Source organism: Apodemus sylvaticus, chromosome 3 (assembly GCF_947179515.1).
Source record: "Apodemus sylvaticus chromosome 3, mApoSyl1.1, whole genome shotgun sequence".
Taxonomy (NCBI): domain Eukaryota; kingdom Metazoa; phylum Chordata; class Mammalia; order Rodentia; family Muridae; genus Apodemus; species Apodemus sylvaticus.
This window is the reverse complement of record NC_067474.1, coordinates 134,273,161-134,290,409: the sequence shown is the minus strand read 5'-3', so window position 1 is coordinate 134,290,409 and position 17,249 is coordinate 134,273,161. Positions and strand designations below refer to the sequence as shown.

The window sequence follows — 17,249 nt, the reverse complement described above, 5'->3', positions numbered from 1 at the left end:
GGCAGGAGCCTAAAGCCTTTTCTGAGATGGAAGTCTATTTTCTCTCATGTCTATACTTGGATAAAAACTGCACTGTGGCCAGGAAGTGGTTGGTGGTGCACACCTTTAATTCCATCATTTGGGTGGCAGAGACAGGTGGATCTCTAGAAGTTCGAGACCAACCTGGTCTACAGAGCGAGTTCCGGGACAGACAGGGCTACATGGAAGAGAAGGAAGGAAGAAATCTGAAAGAAGAAAAAAGACAACACATGCTGGAACTATGTAGGGAAATGGACCTTTATATACTGCTGATGGGGATGCAGGCCAGTGCACGACTCCATGGTCACAAACACTTGCTAAGAGGACCTGGGTTTGAGTCTCAGCACCCACATAGTGACTTACAACCATTCATAAGTATAGTTTCAGGGAATCCATGCCATCTCCTGAGCTCTGAGGACACCAGGCACACACGTGGTGCACAAACTTACATGGAGGCAAAACATTCTTACAATAACACGAAATAAATAAGTATTTTAAATGTTTAATCTAAAAAGAGTACTTCAGTGTGGCCCAGCTATACCCGCTCTGGCGTACGCCTGAAGGATAGTAAGTCCACATACCAAGAGGATTTTTTACATCTATGTTTATTGCTGTATGATTTACAATAGCTAGGAAATGAATCCAGCCTAGATGCTCATTGACAGTCAAATGAATAAAGGAAATGTATGTCTACATAGCGGAGTTTTATTTAGCTGCAAAGAAAAATGAAATTATGGCTTTCTACGGAAAATGGATGGAACCATTATGTTAAATGAAATGAGCCAAACTTAGGAAGACAAATAGTACATTTTCTTATACCTGTAATGCATACTTAAACACACACACACACACACACACACACCATAAAAGGGAAGCAGAATGAATGAAGAGGAGGGTATCTAAAGTGAAGGAAGAACGGCAGAGGGTGATGGAAATATATATATCATGAAGCAGAAGGAACTCTTTGGGGTAGGGAAGGGGACCAGCAGAAAGTGAAGGGAAGGTAGGAGAGGGCAGTGGGTGATATGAAAAAGAACAAAGTAAAATGTGTGCGTGCGCATGTGTGTGTGTGTGTGTGTGTGTGTGTAATGTCACAAGAAAACCCTTTTCTTTGTATGCTAACCAAAAAAATATTTAAAACTAAACAAATAAAAACTGTTGGGCTAAGCCTGGCGATGGTGGCGCACGCCTTTAATCCCAGCATTTGGGAGGCAGAGGCAGGTGGATCTCTGAGTTGGAGGCCAGCTTGGTCTACAGAGTGAGTTCCAGGACAGCCAGAACTACACAGAGAAACCCTGTCTTGAAAACAAAAAACAAAAAACCAAAAAAAAACCCCCCAAATAAACAAAAAAACAAGAAAACAAAAACAAACAAACAAAAAACTGTTGGGCTGGAGCTGGAGAGATGGCTCAGCGGTTAAGAGCACTGACTGTTCTTTCAAAGGTCCTGAGTTCAAATCCCAGCAACCACATGGTGGCTCACAACCATCTGTAATGAGGTCTGATGCCCTCTTCTGGGGTGTCTGAAGATAGCTACAGTGCATTTACATATAATAAATAAATCTTTAAAAAAAAAACTGTTGGGCTTGGGGAGGGGACATGTGAAGGAATCTTTTCATAGTCACCAGATCATGTTATTTTTGCTGTGGCTCATCTGTTAATAATAACAAAGACAACCTTACATTGTTCTAGGGTCATCTGGAGACGTCTGAGGACTGAAGTTGTTGTATTTGAGAATCTTTTTCTTGGGGAAGGGAAAGGAATTTACCTATGATATGGTTCTAAGAAAGACTTCATAAACATATGTTTTTCTATAGTCAGTGTCATGGAAAGGATCACTAGTGATGTCCTCAGACTAGCTGGGATGGGGCAAGCACTCGCAGACTGCACTGGTCGCTGTGATGTCAGAGATGCTCTTGAGTGTAACTACTTGACTCTGAAAATAAAACAAAATCTGTTTGATCTTGTTAAAGTTAAGAAGGTAGCAAAAAGAGAGGAGGTGTTTTAAGCCCCAAAGCCAATGTCTTTAGTGTTCTAGAAAGGATAGTGACAATTTTGTTTGTAGACTTTTTAAAATACATGTATTTTTGTTGGTTGCTTGACAAGGTGTCACTTTGTAGCCCAGGGAGGAACTCACAATGTAGTTCAGGTTGGCCTTCAACTCATGGCAATCCTCCTGCCTCGGCCTCCATGGTATGAGGCTCTAATATCTGCATCCTGCCCTGCTAACACGTGTTTATGTCCTAATGGATTTGACAGGGTTTCTTGGTGGTTTGGATTTGTAGTTACCCAAAGACTAATGCGCATCTTTTCCTGTGCTAATTAGTCATTTTTATATCTTCCTTGGGAGAAAGGTTTATTTAAATCCTATGTTCCTTAAAAAAAAAAAAAAAAAGAACTGGATCTTTTTACTATTGTTAGGAATTCAGAATATAACCTGGATATAAGACACTTGTCAGATGTATGCTTTTCTCCCATCCTATGGGTTTCTCCTCCCCTTCCTGTCTTCCTCCTCTTCTTCTTTTCCTTTCTTCTAGGCAATATTTATTTATTTATTTATTTATTTATTATTTTTTGAGGCAGGGTCTCATCATATAACCCTTAGTTGGCCTGGAAATCACTATGTAGACCAGACTGACCTTGAACTCATAGAGAGCTGCCTGCCTCTGCCTACTAAGTGTTGGGATTAAAGGCAACAATTTTAATGAATGGAAGTGATATATCACAGAACCCAAGTCTGAGTGAGGACTTTCTAATATATCATTCCTGATACTAAAACTGCTTCTCTTTATAATATCAAAAAATGTACCCCAAGCTGAGAGAAGACTGGGGCTGAATTTCCTGGAGGACCCCCGCCCCCCCCAGTCAGGGGGCATGGAAGCCCATTATAGCCTTGAAGTGATTAGTGGGTGACACACATGCTGCTTTTTCCTTAAAAAGGAAGTCAACTTAACTCACTGGGACTTTTCAAGGCAGGCAGTGGCTCATATGGTTTCTTGGCGTACAGAGGCCTGGGCTCCTCCCAGACCCTCTGCTCTCCTGCTTCCAACAGCAGTAGCAGGTCAGGGTGTGTGTGTGTGTGTGTGTTGTGCTTCCTCTTGGTCCTTGGTATAAAAAGTTTCTAGCTCATGAGACAGTCTCTTTGGCACCAGTATCTGTTGGCATTTTAATCTCTCAGTGACCATATACTTCATGGTGAAAAAGAAGTTACCTCCAGGCACACAGTGACCGGGAAGGAATGGTCAGTGCTGAAGAGTACCAGTCCAATAGCAGGCTCGCAGTTCTCAGTGCCTGGTGGAGAGTGGGGTGAGGCTGTGTCTAACAGCGGCTCCTGCAGGGGCAGTGCGCACTCCTCACACTGCTTCTTTTCCATGGCTCCCCAAAGAGGCTCCTGAGAGGGAGCATGAGCGGAGCCTTGTTTCTTCCACTCTTCACTGTGTTGTGGGGAACCCTGGTGACTGGGTTTCCAAACACTTGCCTTGTTTTTCTTGCTGGAACAAGCTGTTTCTGTGGCTTGGTGATGTATTTCTCCATTATGTGAGCCTGGCCACAGGCTTGGGATGATTGTGTCAACTACAGGAGTCCTGAAGTCAGGACCACAAAGACTCCCTCTCTCACCTGCGCCAGCCCTGGAGGCCACCAGAGTTCCCAACACTGCCCTCACGTGGTCAGACTTGCCTACTCCCTCACAGGCAGCTGCACTGCACACTGCACTCACAGACAGCCCCTAGCTCTCCGCTCATGTTCTCTGCAGCACTGGTTTTTCTTTTTCTTTCTTTCTTTCTTTTTTTTCCTTTTGAAAGACTTGCTGGATGCAGTGTTGCACCTTTATTCTCAAAGGTAGGGGGATCTCTAAGTTTGAAGACAGTCTGGTCTACATACAGAGTTCTGGGACAGCAAGGGTGTATCATGGAAAACAAATTAAATTTTGATGATGTCTAACTCACCTAGTTTCACTTTGGTTGCTTTGATGTCAAATCTGAAACTACATGAATTTGCTATTAAGTTTCCTAGCTAACGTTAACATCTTTTGTATATGCTTACTCTTTTGAACGAGGCAGAAGGTAAGGAACCAAGTTCATCTTGTTTGTTTTTTTGTTTTGTTTTGTTTTTTGTTTTTTGTTTTTGTTTTTGATTTTGGTTTTGTCGAGACAGGGTTTCTCTGTATAGTCCTGGCTGTCCTGGAACTCACTCTGTAGACCAGGCTGGCCTCGAACTCAGAAATCCGCCTGTCTCTGCCTCCCAGAGTGCTGGGATTACAGGCGTGTGCCACCACTGCCCGGCGAACCAAGTGCATCTTACTCCATGTGGATATCTGCTTGACTCAGCACCAATAAACACTTCTCAATAAACATTTATGGGCTTATCACAGCGTCTCACTCCTGTACTGTCCTTAACAGGAGCACTGTAGGGGCTGGAGAAGTGACTCATCTGTTAGGAGCACTGGGTGCAATTCCCAGCACCCACAAAGCAGCTCACAACTGTCTGTACTCCAGTTCCAGAGGATCCATGACACCAGACATGCATGCGATGCCCATTTCTATGAATGGAAGAAAAATGCCTATATGCATAAAGCAAAATAGATTTTCTAAAAATTAGTATAGCACAGTAATAAGTTTTGAAATTTCCATATGAATTTTAGGGTCAGTTTCCATATGAATTTTAGGGACAGGGTCAGCTGGAATTTTAGATGGACAGCATCATGTCTATAGAATAATCCGGGGATTGTGGCTATCTTAATAAGAAGCATTTCAGTGTCTTTCATTTCTTTCAATAGTGTTTTGTTGTGCAGTCTGTGCTGCAACTCTTAACTTCTGGCACATGGCTTCTCCACATGAACTTCCTGCCACCCCTAGAAGTTTATAAAGGCCAGCCTTTCTTCTGTCTGGGTTACTGGTCAGAGTCACCTCTGGACTGTTTAAGGATTTGGCCTAAAAGAAAAAGGCTGTTTTAAGGCCACATCATATTTACATGTCTATATATCATATTATTTATGTCTCATGCTTTCCCTTTCGCCTCAGGGCCCTCTCAGCAGAGGAGGACTTATTTAAAAGGATTGCATCAGTTTTCTTTCTGCACTGACCCCTGCTTCATCTTCTGTGGTATTTCAGTATATAAGCTATGCAGTTCCTTCACTAAGTTTTTCTCTAATATTTTATCCTGTTTTGAATAAGGTAATGTTCTTAATTTCACTTTTGGATTGTTCATTGCTAGTTTATAGGAATGTAACTACTTCTGTGTATCCTGCAGTCTTTCTGTGTTCATTGCTTAGTTTTAATATAATTTTCTAAGTTCTTTATGGTTTCTATATTACAAGCCTGTTAGGGTCCTCCAGGGGAAACCAATATTTATTATAGGAATTGGTTCACTTAATACTGAGCATACAAATGTACAATGGGTGCTAGCGAGATGGCCCAACAGTTAACAACAGTAGTTACTCTTCCAGAGAACACGAGTTTGATTCCCAAAGCCCATGCTCACAACCCCCCTGTAACTCCATGTGCGGAGGAATCTGATTCCTTTGTACTCTGGACACCTGTTCTCATGTGCACATAGCTCTACACACACACACACACACACACACACACACACACATTGTCATTTTTATTTAGTAACAGGAATTCCTCCCCCCACTCCTGCATGTCCCACCCCAAGTCCAGTGTGTTTATTATGATGCTGGATTTTACCGAATGGTTCTTCTGCATCTAGTGAGACATTGCGTGCGTGCGTGTGTGTGTGTGTGTGTGTGTGTGTGTGTGTGTGTGTGTAGAGCTATGTGCACATGAAACATGTGTGTGTTTTATTCTGTTAGTGTGGTGTTTTATACTGACTGATATATGTATATTCAACCTATCCTGAATTCCTAAATCCCAATTGCCTAAAATGTAATCCTTCACATTTGCTGACAGGTTTGTTTTGCTAAAATGTTGAGACCTTTCGCATCTGTTTGTCCTTTCTACAGTCTTTACTGTTTATTAGGGATATTGTTCTGTAATTTTGTGATATTTGATTTGGCTTTATTACTGGGACACTATGGGTCTTACAGAATAAGTTAGAAACTCTTTTAACAAATTAAATAATCTGTGCTCATTTTCCTTTAGAGGTGAAAGACTAGGCCAGCCTGTGTTACCTGGTTTTGGTTTCTGTCACCTGTTACTGATCTAGTCAGACACTGTTTCTTAGGTCAGTTTGGTTTCTTTTTAGGAATGTGTCTGTTTTTCATCCCTGTTGTCTGATTTCTTGATATACAGGTATTCAGAGTGTTCTCTTATAATTCCTCTTATTTCTGCAAGGCTGGCAATAACAGACCAACCTCATTTCTGATGTTAGTAATTTGAATCTTCTTTTCCAGCCATTCTAGCTAAAGGGTTGTCAGCTTTGTTGTTTTTGTCACAGAACTGATGTTTATCCTTTCTACAGTTTTGTTCTATTCTCCATTTCATTCACCTCTGCTCCTTCTTCTAGCATATCTACATCTAACACAGAGCCATGCATGAATGGGTTAACAAATATATTTTTTGTTTGTTCTTTAATAGGTTAAGATGGAATACTAAGCTGGGCAGTGGTGGCGCACGCCTGTAATCCCAGCACTTGGGAGGCAGAGGCAGAGGCAGGCGGATTTCTGAGTTCGAGGACAGCCTGGTCTACAGAGTGAGTTCCAGGACAGCCAGGGCTACACAGAGAAACCCTGTCTTGAAACACCCCCCCCCCCAAAAAAAGATGGAATACTAAGTTACTGATCTGAGAACAGCTGTGAACTCATAGGGAATACACATTCAGCGATCCCCTGTAAGGATGGTTTTAGTATGTTGTTGTTTCCTTTTCATTTCTCTCAAAGCATTTTTCAGTCTCCCTTTCGCCCACTGGATTTTAAAGAGTGTTATTTTTGACCTGAATGTAAACGTACCAAATTTCCTTCTGTTACTGGTTATTGCTTTCATTGCACCATAACCTAACCTACCTTTTGTGATTTTATTCCTTCCATATTTATGACCTAACATATGAAGAACTTTTGATATGCACTGGAAAGGATGCACATTCTGTCATCAGGGTGTTCTACAGACTTGGTTGGGCCTGGTTAATTTATAGTGTGGCCCAAGTCTTACATTTCCTTAAGGATCTTCTGCCTTGTGCTTCTATTCACTCCCGAAGGTAGAATATTAGAGCTTCCAGTTACTGTTATTGCCCTGACTATTTCGCCCTGAATATAAAGCTGCCTCTGTCAGCTTTAGCTCTGTGTATTCTGAGGCTCTGGTTAAGGGTATACAGTTACTGGCTTTTGCACTTCTGCTAATGACACATTTTCACATATGCATGAGACATTTATGGACTCTGTTATACATTATACATATTTCAAAATTGGTAACTACAATCTAGGGGAAAGGTTGCCAGTGTGTTTCTAGTTTGCTGCCAGACAACATCTACTGTATGTTTTGGGAGCTCCAAGGTCTCAGGTGCAATAATTCAAACTCCTGGATGCAGCACAAAAGCAGCCATGGGAACTACACGGTTGCAGCCACCACTCTCTCTCCCTCCTCCTCTTTAGATAACAGAAATACTGCCAAGTATTTAATTTACAAACTATACTACCGCCATAGAAAGTGATAGAAAGCATTTAAGGGTGTTGTTGTTGTTGTTGTTGTTGTTTAACGGTGGGGGTGAGTTAGAGAATTACTGAAAACAGATTAACAAAAATACTTCCCTGGGAATCAAAAAACAGTCACATTCCACAGCAGAGGGACAGACAGGCTGAGTCACTGTGAATGATGGAAAAGGTAATGTATCCAACTTCCTGACCTTTGTTCCACTGATAGTAAACCACATAGCTTGCCTTTCTAAATAAACAGCTTTCTTCATACATTTCTGGTACCATCAAGATTGAGCTGCTCACCCAAACATTCACAACAGGCTGGGATATAAAGGAGGAACTGGGATCACAATGAAGCTGTTTATGAGGCAGACATGTTGTGTTCAGGCATCAGCAGGTTTATTACCCTCCCTCTGGATGGTCTCACGAAAGGCATCCATCCTGCAGCCACTGAAGCTTCTCTTCCTTCTCCCTTCCTTCTTCCTTTCACTTCCTCCCGCCCTCTCCCTCCTTTCCTTTCTTTCTGAGACAATTCACACTGTAGCCCAGGCTTGTCTTGAACTATTATTAGCCCAGGCCATCCCTAATTTATAGTGATCCTCTGGCCTTGGCCTCCCATGTGCTGGAGTTACAGGCATGAGCCACTGCACCCCATCGCCGCCATTGCTTCTTGTCATTAAATATCACGTGACATCTCTCCCTGCTGACCAATGAAGGCCTTTAAGTTTGTATCACATACATTCAATTAAAGGGAACATATTGCAAATTACTGTTATCTATATGCTATGATCTGCTGTACTACGAACTAAGGGCTCTCTGATCTACTATTAATGTTTCTATGTGCACTTTTGTAAAATTATCCTTCTTAACAATGTTTTATTCCAGGCCAACAAGATTTCTTCCCACCAAGTCTTATGAACTGGACTTGAACCTGCACACTGAAACAGAACTATAGAGGGAATCTTTTGTCCAATGTGTGAAAGCTTCAATAAAAGGCTATTGGCCTGTGAGCTGAGGCAGGAAATAGGGAGGTAAAAGTTCTGATATAGATTGAGGATTTTGAGGACAGTCAGGAGCGAGAAGGAGATTCTCCGAGCACTGCTGATGGAGACAGAAGCATCAGGCTGAAGGAGCAGCAACTTGCCTTGTGGCACTCATAGGGTGGATGAATTGGATTGTTGAGATACAAGCTAGTTGGGGAACAAAGCCAAAGATACTGACCTAGGCATTTATTCATATGTAACTAGGTCTTAGAGTCAGTATTTCTGGGAACAAAATGTGGTAAAGCCTACGGCTACATAGAACTCACTCCTAAATGCTGTCTTTTGAACTGTGCTCTCTCTCTCTCTCTCTCTCTCTCTCTCTCTCTCTCTCTCTCACACACACACACACACACACACACAATTAAATAAATAAATGTCTTGCTTTTTAATGACCTATATCACCCTATAGTAATAGGGTGATATAGTTGGATCATATTTACAATTCATAGTTTATACCATAAATACTCAGAAGCAAATAGAATGTCACACAAATGTCAGGCTGTTTTACTGAGCGGTGGGACGATGGACTCGAGGCCACGCCTACTTGCCAAGACTGAGGATGGATGTATCAACATGGAGGAAGGGCTCCTGGAACAGCCTGAGAAAGGGAGGCTCAGCATGACCAGTAGCCTCTGCTGGTGAGGCAGGGTCTGCCCTCCCCTGTACCACACTGTTGCTGCCTGCCATCTTCATGAACACAGGTATCACAGCAGCTCAAAACCACCCACATGGCTCACTAAAGGATAAATTCCAAATCTCTACATCTTGTCTCACTGCCTGGCCCAAACCTGCATCTTTTTGGTTTAAACTCCTCCTAACCAATCAGACTTTTAAACTGGTTTTGACTCAACTCATAGGAAGAAATGCATCTTATGAATATACATTACTTACATAGTATAAACACAGCTTGTGAGTTATTTGCGGCATCCCAGTGTGAAATGTGGAAATCACTGGCTGCCCTTCACGAGGCTTTCTTTCCCACTTAGCTTTCAGCCAAGGTCTTTCCCCCTTTGTCCAAACTAGTGCTGTATGGTTGGAAAGACCTACCCTTCCTCTCTATCCTTACAAAGCAAACCCGTAGAGGCCTCTCAATACTCAACTCAAATATTATTTCAGAGAAACCTTTTTAGATACTGCCCCAGTCACCATGTTACCCTCCTCAGAAGTCTCAGGGCTTAGGAGTGACAGTATTTAGCATGTACAGTGAATAATAAAGGCTTAAAAAGAAAAAGTCAGTGTGAGTTAAATTTGGAAGGTCAACACCCTAGTTTTGCGAGGCCCAAAACAGAATCCAGGGCAGGGGATGTGATTTAGTTGGTAGTTGTCTAGTATGCACAGTGCCTTGAGTTCTATCTCTAAGTACTACACAAACCAGGCATGGCCATACACACTTGTAACCCCAGTCCTTGAGGGGTGTTGGTACGATGTTCAGAAGTTCAAGCCTTAGCTTACATAGTGAGTTTGAGACCAAGTACATGAAACCCTGTTTTATAAAAAAGGGTGGGGGTGGTGTTGATGTGAATACATATAACCTCCTCGCATCTTGAATTACTACCTCCCCCACATTCAAAGTCCCTTAGCTGTGCACTGGCCAATTAGTCTTCTTTCTAGTCCTGAAGGACTCAAGTCTTTCCTACTTAAGAACCCTACCTGTGCCCTTTGTAGGGCAAGAACACTGGCTCTTCAGCTCCTTAACAAGAGACCAATCATCTACTCTCAGAGAAGCTGTCTGCTCAATTTCTCCTCCCATCTCCTTTGACTTGCCATTTCTCCCTGAATTATCATTTATGTACTTCTCTGCCTTCCGAGCTCTGCTCGAGCTTTGAGAGGGGAGATCTACAGAAATGGCCCCATTATGTTCCGCACCAGGAACGGTTTGCAACATGGTAACAATAGGAGCCCTGCAAAACATCCGGCAAAAAAAAACCCAGCATCGCAGAAGACGCAGAGGAAGCCACAGAAGTCTTAGACACGCGTCTTCAAGCCTGCTCAGGACTACTTGGTTGGGCAGAAAAGGCCACCTACAACTGACACACAAGGCCAGACCTATGGTTGGGAGACAGGGAGGGAGCAAAGGCACCAGGCACCACGTTCCAGGGCCTACCAGTAATAAGTGACTGTGCAGGCGGTGCACATCCGCTCCGCCGGGGCTTCGCACACCTCACAACACAGCCGGCGCCCCTTGGGCACCGCTAGCGGGTAGATCACGTTCATCGTGCCGCCAGCGGCGTCAGTCTCTAGGACGGTTGCCTGGCTAGTAGACGCAAGTCTGAGGTGTCACGTGACAACCACGGGCCAGCCGGGATGTTAGGATTTCAAGGGCAAGGGGGAGGGGCGGGACTAACAGCGACAACTGGGGAGGGGACAGCACAAACTAAATCTCAAAGGTTAAATGGCCAGAACTAGATTGCTATGTAGCACGAGCTTGGGGAGTGCTGTACGGTGACCGGTATAGGTCAAAAACAACCATTTCATTTTCCAGACTAGGAAACCCATAGGAAGTATCATTTTTTCGGATTTTCGAGAAAGGCTCTTCCTCTTGACGCTTTCCGAAGGGCTCTGTCCGAAAAGCCAAGCATTTCAAGCCCCGGTGAGGTCATGATCTACTGGCGGACGTAGGAAAGGGAATGACCACAGTCCTTATTTGCGGCTGCGCGCAGCTCAGGTATCCGGAAGGGGGCGTGGCGCCAGCGGCCCGGCGTGCCCGGGCGCCGCGGTTCCAGCGTGAGGTGACTACGGTGCAGATGGCGGAAATGGACTTGGTGGCTGAGTTGCCGCGTCCTGCGGGTGCTGCGCGCTGGGCCGAGGTTATGACTCGCTTTGCGGCCAGGCTGGGCGAGCAGGGCCGGCGGGTGGTGCTGGTCACATCTGGAGGCACCAAGGTCCCCCTGGAAGCGCGAGCCGTGCGCTTTCTGGACAACTTCAGTAGCGGGCGACGCGGAGCAGCGTCTGCGGAGGTCTTCCTGGCTGCCGGCTATGGAGTCCTGTTCTTGTACCGAGCGCGCTCGGCCTTCCCCTATGCCCACCGCTTCCCGCCCCAGGCCTGGCTGTCAGCCCTTCGGCCCTCTGGCCCAGCCCAGTCGGGCAAGCTGAGTCTGGAGGCCGAAGAGAATGCACTCCCGGGCTTTGCTGCAGCATTGCAGAGCTACCAAGAGGCAGCTGCTGCTGGCACCTTCCTGGCTGTAGAATTTACCACTTTGGCGGATTACCTGCATCTGCTGCAGGCTGCGGCCCTGGCTCTCAATCCATTAGGTGAATGTTCTAAGGAATCCAAAGGTTTCTTGGCTGTAGAGTCATTCTCCCTAGCCTCTTTTCCCTCAGGCTTGCTGCCAACCCCACAGCCAAGGAACCCGAGTTGAAAAGAAAAGATCCCATGCTCTTCCCCGATTTCTTATACTCCGTTTTTCTTCACAGGCTCTTCTGCGATGTTTTACCTGGCCGCGGCAGTGTCAGATTTCTATATTCCTGTGTCCGAAATGCCTGAACACAAGATCCACTCATCTGGTGGCCCACTGCAGGTGATGGGCTCTTCTCTTCCAGAGATCTGACCCCCTATAACCAACCTTGGGTTACTTTCCTCTTGATCTGGATGGCCTTTCAGCATTCTGTATGAGCTAGGCACTGGGAATGCAGAGATGAATAAGACACTGCTCTCCCTCAAGGACTTCACAATCTAGTGAGGGCCTGGACACCAGCCATAATCACAGATCAGAATGATAAATGCTGTAGTGGAGGTATGTACAAAGTGCAGTCAGATCCCGGGGTAGTGAGATGGGGGAGTCAGGGTGATGGAGATGACTCATCAAAAGATGGGCACAGGGCCTGATCAAATGGGGAGGGTTATTCTAAGTGGCGTTACAAGTTGGAATTTGCGATTGGATAGCATTCTGTGAACCAAAGTGCTTTGGTAAGGCTGCAGAGGCAGCCTCCCTCTTTGTATACAAAAACTTTGTATTTCTTAAGATCCTTGGACTGTATCCTGTGGAGGCCAGGGACACAAAGGTGGAAGAAAAGACAATACTTGTTTGGATGCAGAGGCAAGGACCTTTAAATGCAGCCGTCCAGCAACAGATGGGCTCTGTCATTTCAAGGCTAGCCTGGTCTACCTAGTGAATTACGGGCCAGCCAGAACTGCACAGTGAGATAGTATCTCAAAGTAAATAAATAAAAGGCTTTGTTTGTACAGAATATCCTAGCATTTTGGAACTAGGAAGTAGAGGGATAAATGGGGGTTGCTGTGTTTCAGGCAGAGGAACGGGAGAAGAGAATCACTGCTGAGAACTGAAGGTGATTTGGTGTCTTGGGACCTGAGGGAATCATAGACATTGGTTGGCTGATATCAGTAGTGGTTATTGATGAAACAAGTATCTGAGGGGCACCTTTTGGATAATTCAGTTACACATTTCAGAGTACCTACTGTGTGCCAAGTGTTACTGTGGAAGAGAAATGCGCCAGCACTTGCTGGTGTTGCTTTCAGTCTGCAGGGGAATCCCTGGTGCACACAGATGGCAAATGCCAAGAAGAGAGAGCAAGTGGGAACTTGTGTGCGCTTTCTGTCGCACTTGCAGACCGAGCTCATACTCTTCAAAAATCCTGGGATCTCCAGTTTATCCCATATTTTTTTTTCCTTGAAAATATCCAGAATGACTTAGTATTCCCCTTTGGTTATATAAGGTTTAATCAAGTGAAGACCAAGTATATATATATATAAATAGGTAGCCACTCCACCAGCATACAACATATTTTAGGCTGAGAGGTTTAAACCTGGTATTACGGGACTCCTGCCAAAGTAACATTTTTCACGAACAGATTATAGTTATCTTTAGATTTGCTTTAAAGAAAATAAAAGAGATGAATATGGTTAAAATACAATGTATTATAAAATTCTCCCCAACTTAACAAAATAACAAAAAAACAGAAACCCACCCTTTCCAAGTGTCCCTTTATGGGCACACACTTTATTGCACATAAATTTTTGCATATCCAGTTCCTGAATGTAAAAAATTTGCAGTATTAAATAAACTTGATTAAACCTTATACAAGTAGATGTTTGACTCTGAATTTAGGCTTCAATATAAACCTAAGTAAACCTACAGAACCCAGTCTTTGGCATTTAGTATGCTGCAAGAAGTTTTCACACTATAAAAAAGCCCACTTAACTTTGGGCAAAAGTCAGTCTTTGATTGCTTGGGTCCCTGGCAGGGACTGACCAGTGTTTGCTTACTGAACTTTGCTTTTTCTGACACAGATCACAATGAAGATGGTGCCAAAGATGCTTTCTCCTCTGGTTAAAGACTGGGCTCCCAAAGCATTTATAGTTTCGTTTAAGCTGGAGACAGACCCGGATATCATAATTAGTAGGGCTCGGAATGCTTTGGAAGTTTACCAGCATCAAGTAGTGGTGGCCAATATCCTGGAGTCAATAAAATCCTTTGTGATTATTGTAACCAAAGACTCAGAGACCAAGTTACTGCTGTCCGAGGAGGAGGTAGCAAAAGGCATGGTGATAGAAGAGAAGATAGTAGACGACCTTCAGTCCCGACACACAGCTTTTATATGTGACAAAAACTGAAGGAAATGCTCCTCTGGGATCAAAAACCAGGGTTCTTAACCACTGATAGGAACTAAGACCAATCCTTTGTTACGGATAAATACAATGAAGAAATAGTAAAAGTGGTGTGCAGGCACATGCCTGCTAGATTTTAGTTCTGTGAGTGAAACACTTGACACTCACCTTGCTCTGGGAAGTGAACGAGAGTTCACAAATACGACTGTGGGATTGTGTGTTCTGCAGAGCAGACGGGACTGGAGCTGCTGTCTGTCAGCCTACTGTACAGGAGTAAGGTCATGGGTGCATGAATGGTTGCTCTGAAGAAGCATTTATCAAGTGCCTACCATGTGCCAGGGCCTTTGTCAGCTGTGAGGGTCTGAAAATGAATGAATATCCCTCATTCAGGAACTGGATCTGCAGAAATTTATGTGCAATAAAGTGTGTGCCCATAAAGGGACATTTGGAAAGGGTGGGTTTCTGGTTTTTTGTTACTGTTTCTTTTAAGATTTATTTTGTGTTTGAGTGTTTCTGCTTGCATGTATGTTTATACACCATGGTAATACAGTACCTTTGGAGGCTAGAAGAGGGAATCAGATCCTCTGGAACTGGAGGCTCAGAAGCTGTGAGCCTTCACGTGGGTGCCAGTGAATCAAACCTGAGTCTTTTAAAAAGAAAAATGTGTTTACTAAAACAGAATACCTCCCTAAAGATAGTCTGCAGATCACAGACCTTTAGCAACACTTTTCAAATATTTAAAAACTGTTCTTCAGGTAAATAACCCGGCTTCTACTTGGGCCCTGGCAGGAACTAAATGATTGCTCTGCCGGGAGGGAACTGTTACAGTGTGATAAAGTGTGGGGTTTGGATGGCCAGCTCCGCGTTCTACTAGTTTCATGAATGAGGCCCTTGACTTAATCTCAGTTTACATTATCTACAGTGTAGGGATAAACAGTATTGCGAAGATAGAGCATTCATTGGTCTCCTGTCTAGCACTTTACAGCCAATATACTCGTGCAATTATCGTTTTCTCGATGGATCAGGCCAACACATTTGATCACTCTGTCCCTCAGAAACTCACTACTATCCCTAAGTTCTCACTATCCTGTTTTGGAGTACGAGTATATACTTAATGCAGGAAGATCTCCAGTAAGTGAGCCATAGGATAGTCCTGAACACAGTTGTGTGTGGGGGCGGGGAATGCTATTGTTACCTATGTAGAAGTAAGTAGTGTTCTACATAAATTTCAGTTAGGAATGGTGGTAAAATGCAGTGGTTGAGCACTTGGCTAGCATGTGCAAGCCTTGGGTATGATTCAGAGTGATGTAAAAACCTGTTTTACAGTACAGGTCATCATGGAGTTGGAAGGGTAGCCTGACGGGACGATACAGAGAATTTCAGTTATGATACAAGCAGAAGTGGCAAGATAAGTAGAAACAGTGAAATTGGGATGTGTGGCCTCCAGCACAAGATGGTTTATCACTGCAGCCAGGAGTGAAAACAGTCTCTTGGAGCACACAGTTGAGATGAACTTTGGGTCTAGTTGGCAAAACTTCCAAGGCAACGACAGGCATCACCACTGGTACAGTGCTGTAACTATTGATTTTCCTCTCTACACCCACAGCCCTGGGGGCTGACTCATCTGTACCGTGGGATCTGTGCTGCTAGTGGAATCCACTTCAGGTTGTTTTATTAAAGCCCCCAAACAATCGCTCATTTTATGGACTCATTGACGTTTCTCTCTTCAGTTTATTGTCTGTTCTGAGAGCTTAAAAACAGTATTTACCCATTTCCAGGGATGTGTGTGTGTGTGTGTGTGTGTGGCTCGTGCATGTGTTAGCAGGTGAAAATGCTTGCAAAGGGAAACAAGGCATTTGATATGGATTGGAGGACCAAGGAACCTTTCCTAAGGAGGCGATGCTGAAACTCATCAGTGGGTGTGGGTCGTGATGGAGGTAAGCATTTTAGAGAGGGGGAAACACTTTCAAGGCCAAGGAAGAACTAACAGAAAAAAGGGGATGCTATTCAGATGATGGTCCCCAGATGATCCAGGAGGGTCTGGCTGCTAGAATAAGATCAAGAAATGTAAGTGGTGTTTTGGATACCAGCAAAGCAGAAGCCTCCAAACACCCAGCTCTGACAAGCACCTAAAATCTTGAAAAAAGAACATCTGAAGATTTAAGTTGAGCCTGTCCTAAAATGTATCATTAAAAATACCCTGGGGCTGGAATAAGACACAGTTACTAGTATTGGCTGCTCTTGAAAAGGAACCAAAGTCTGCGGTGGCACACGCCTTATAATTCCAGCACTTGGGAGGCAGAGGCAGGTGGATTTCTGAGTTTGAGGCCAGCCTGGTCTACAGAGTGAGTTCCAGGACAGCCAGGGCTACACAGAGAAGCCCTGTCTTGGGGGGAAAAAAAGAAAAGAAAAGGAAAGGAAAGAAAGAAAGAAAAGAAAAGAAACCAAGATCCATTCCCACCTAGCACCCACAAGGCTCCCAAGGTTAAACTATAACTCTAGTTCCAGAGATCTGGTGTCCTCTTTTGACCTCCTTGGGCTCTAGCATGCATGTGATGCACATTAACTTATCAACATAAACCTACATGCACATAAATCTTCTAAAAATATTTATTTTGCATTCTATAAGAAGCCAAACAATTACCAATGCTTAGTAAGCTTTCTTAGCGGTTCCAGCCTTTCCAGGCAAGCTTTAATAGAACAATCTGAAGTGGATCCCTCATGAATATTATTGCAAAGCTCACCTAGTTCTAGCAGCACAGATCCCACGGTACAGATGAGTCAGCCCCGAAGGCTGTGGGTGTAGAGAGGAAAGTCAATTGTTTCCAGCACTGTACCAATGGCGATGCCTGTCGTTGCCTTGGAAGTTTTGCCAACTAGCCCTGAAGTTCATCTCAACCGTGTGCTCCAAGTGACATGGTAATTCATGTCACAATAATTAGTGGAGTCCAAAGTGTGGAAATTTATCTTAGGTACTCCAGACAAGTTCTGGCCCTAAAGAACTGCTGACATGCACAGTATCCTGCCTTTTTTTT

The 17,249-nt window shown here is 44.0% G+C and overlaps 2 protein-coding genes across 4 annotated transcripts in view; one reads left to right on the top strand and one right to left on the bottom strand.

Annotated features, from left to right (window-relative positions):
- Zmynd12 (zinc finger MYND-type containing 12) overlaps positions 1 to 10,903 on the bottom strand; it is a 29,508-nt gene extending 18,605 nt beyond the window's left edge. The window contains exon 1 of the mRNA XM_052175660.1: positions 10,753 to 10,903. Within this exon, the coding sequence (XP_052031620.1) occupies positions 10,753 to 10,862 (110 nt within the window). The 5' untranslated portion in view covers positions 10,863 to 10,903. The remainder of the gene's footprint in view (positions 1 to 10,752) is intronic.
- A 415-nt stretch (positions 10,904 to 11,318) lies between these two features.
- Ppcs (phosphopantothenoylcysteine synthetase) lies at positions 11,319 to 14,666 on the top strand. 3 transcript variants are annotated; one of them, XM_052177207.1, is made up of 3 exons: positions 11,319 to 11,900; positions 12,063 to 12,166; positions 13,897 to 14,666. In XM_052177207.1, exons 1-3 carry the CDS (start codon positions 11,393 to 11,395, stop codon positions 14,218 to 14,220), a joined length of 936 nt encoding a protein of 311 aa, XP_052033167.1. In that variant the 5' UTR covers positions 11,319 to 11,392; the 3' UTR covers positions 14,221 to 14,666. The 3 variants fall into 3 exon arrangements, with proteins under 3 accessions (XP_052033167.1, XP_052033168.1, XP_052033169.1); XM_052177208.1 differs by having other exon boundaries at positions 11,360 to 11,455; XM_052177209.1 differs by lacking the exons at positions 11,319 to 11,900; positions 12,063 to 12,166 and adding an exon at positions 12,174 to 12,382.
- Positions 14,667 to 17,249: the final 2,583 nt, after the last annotated feature.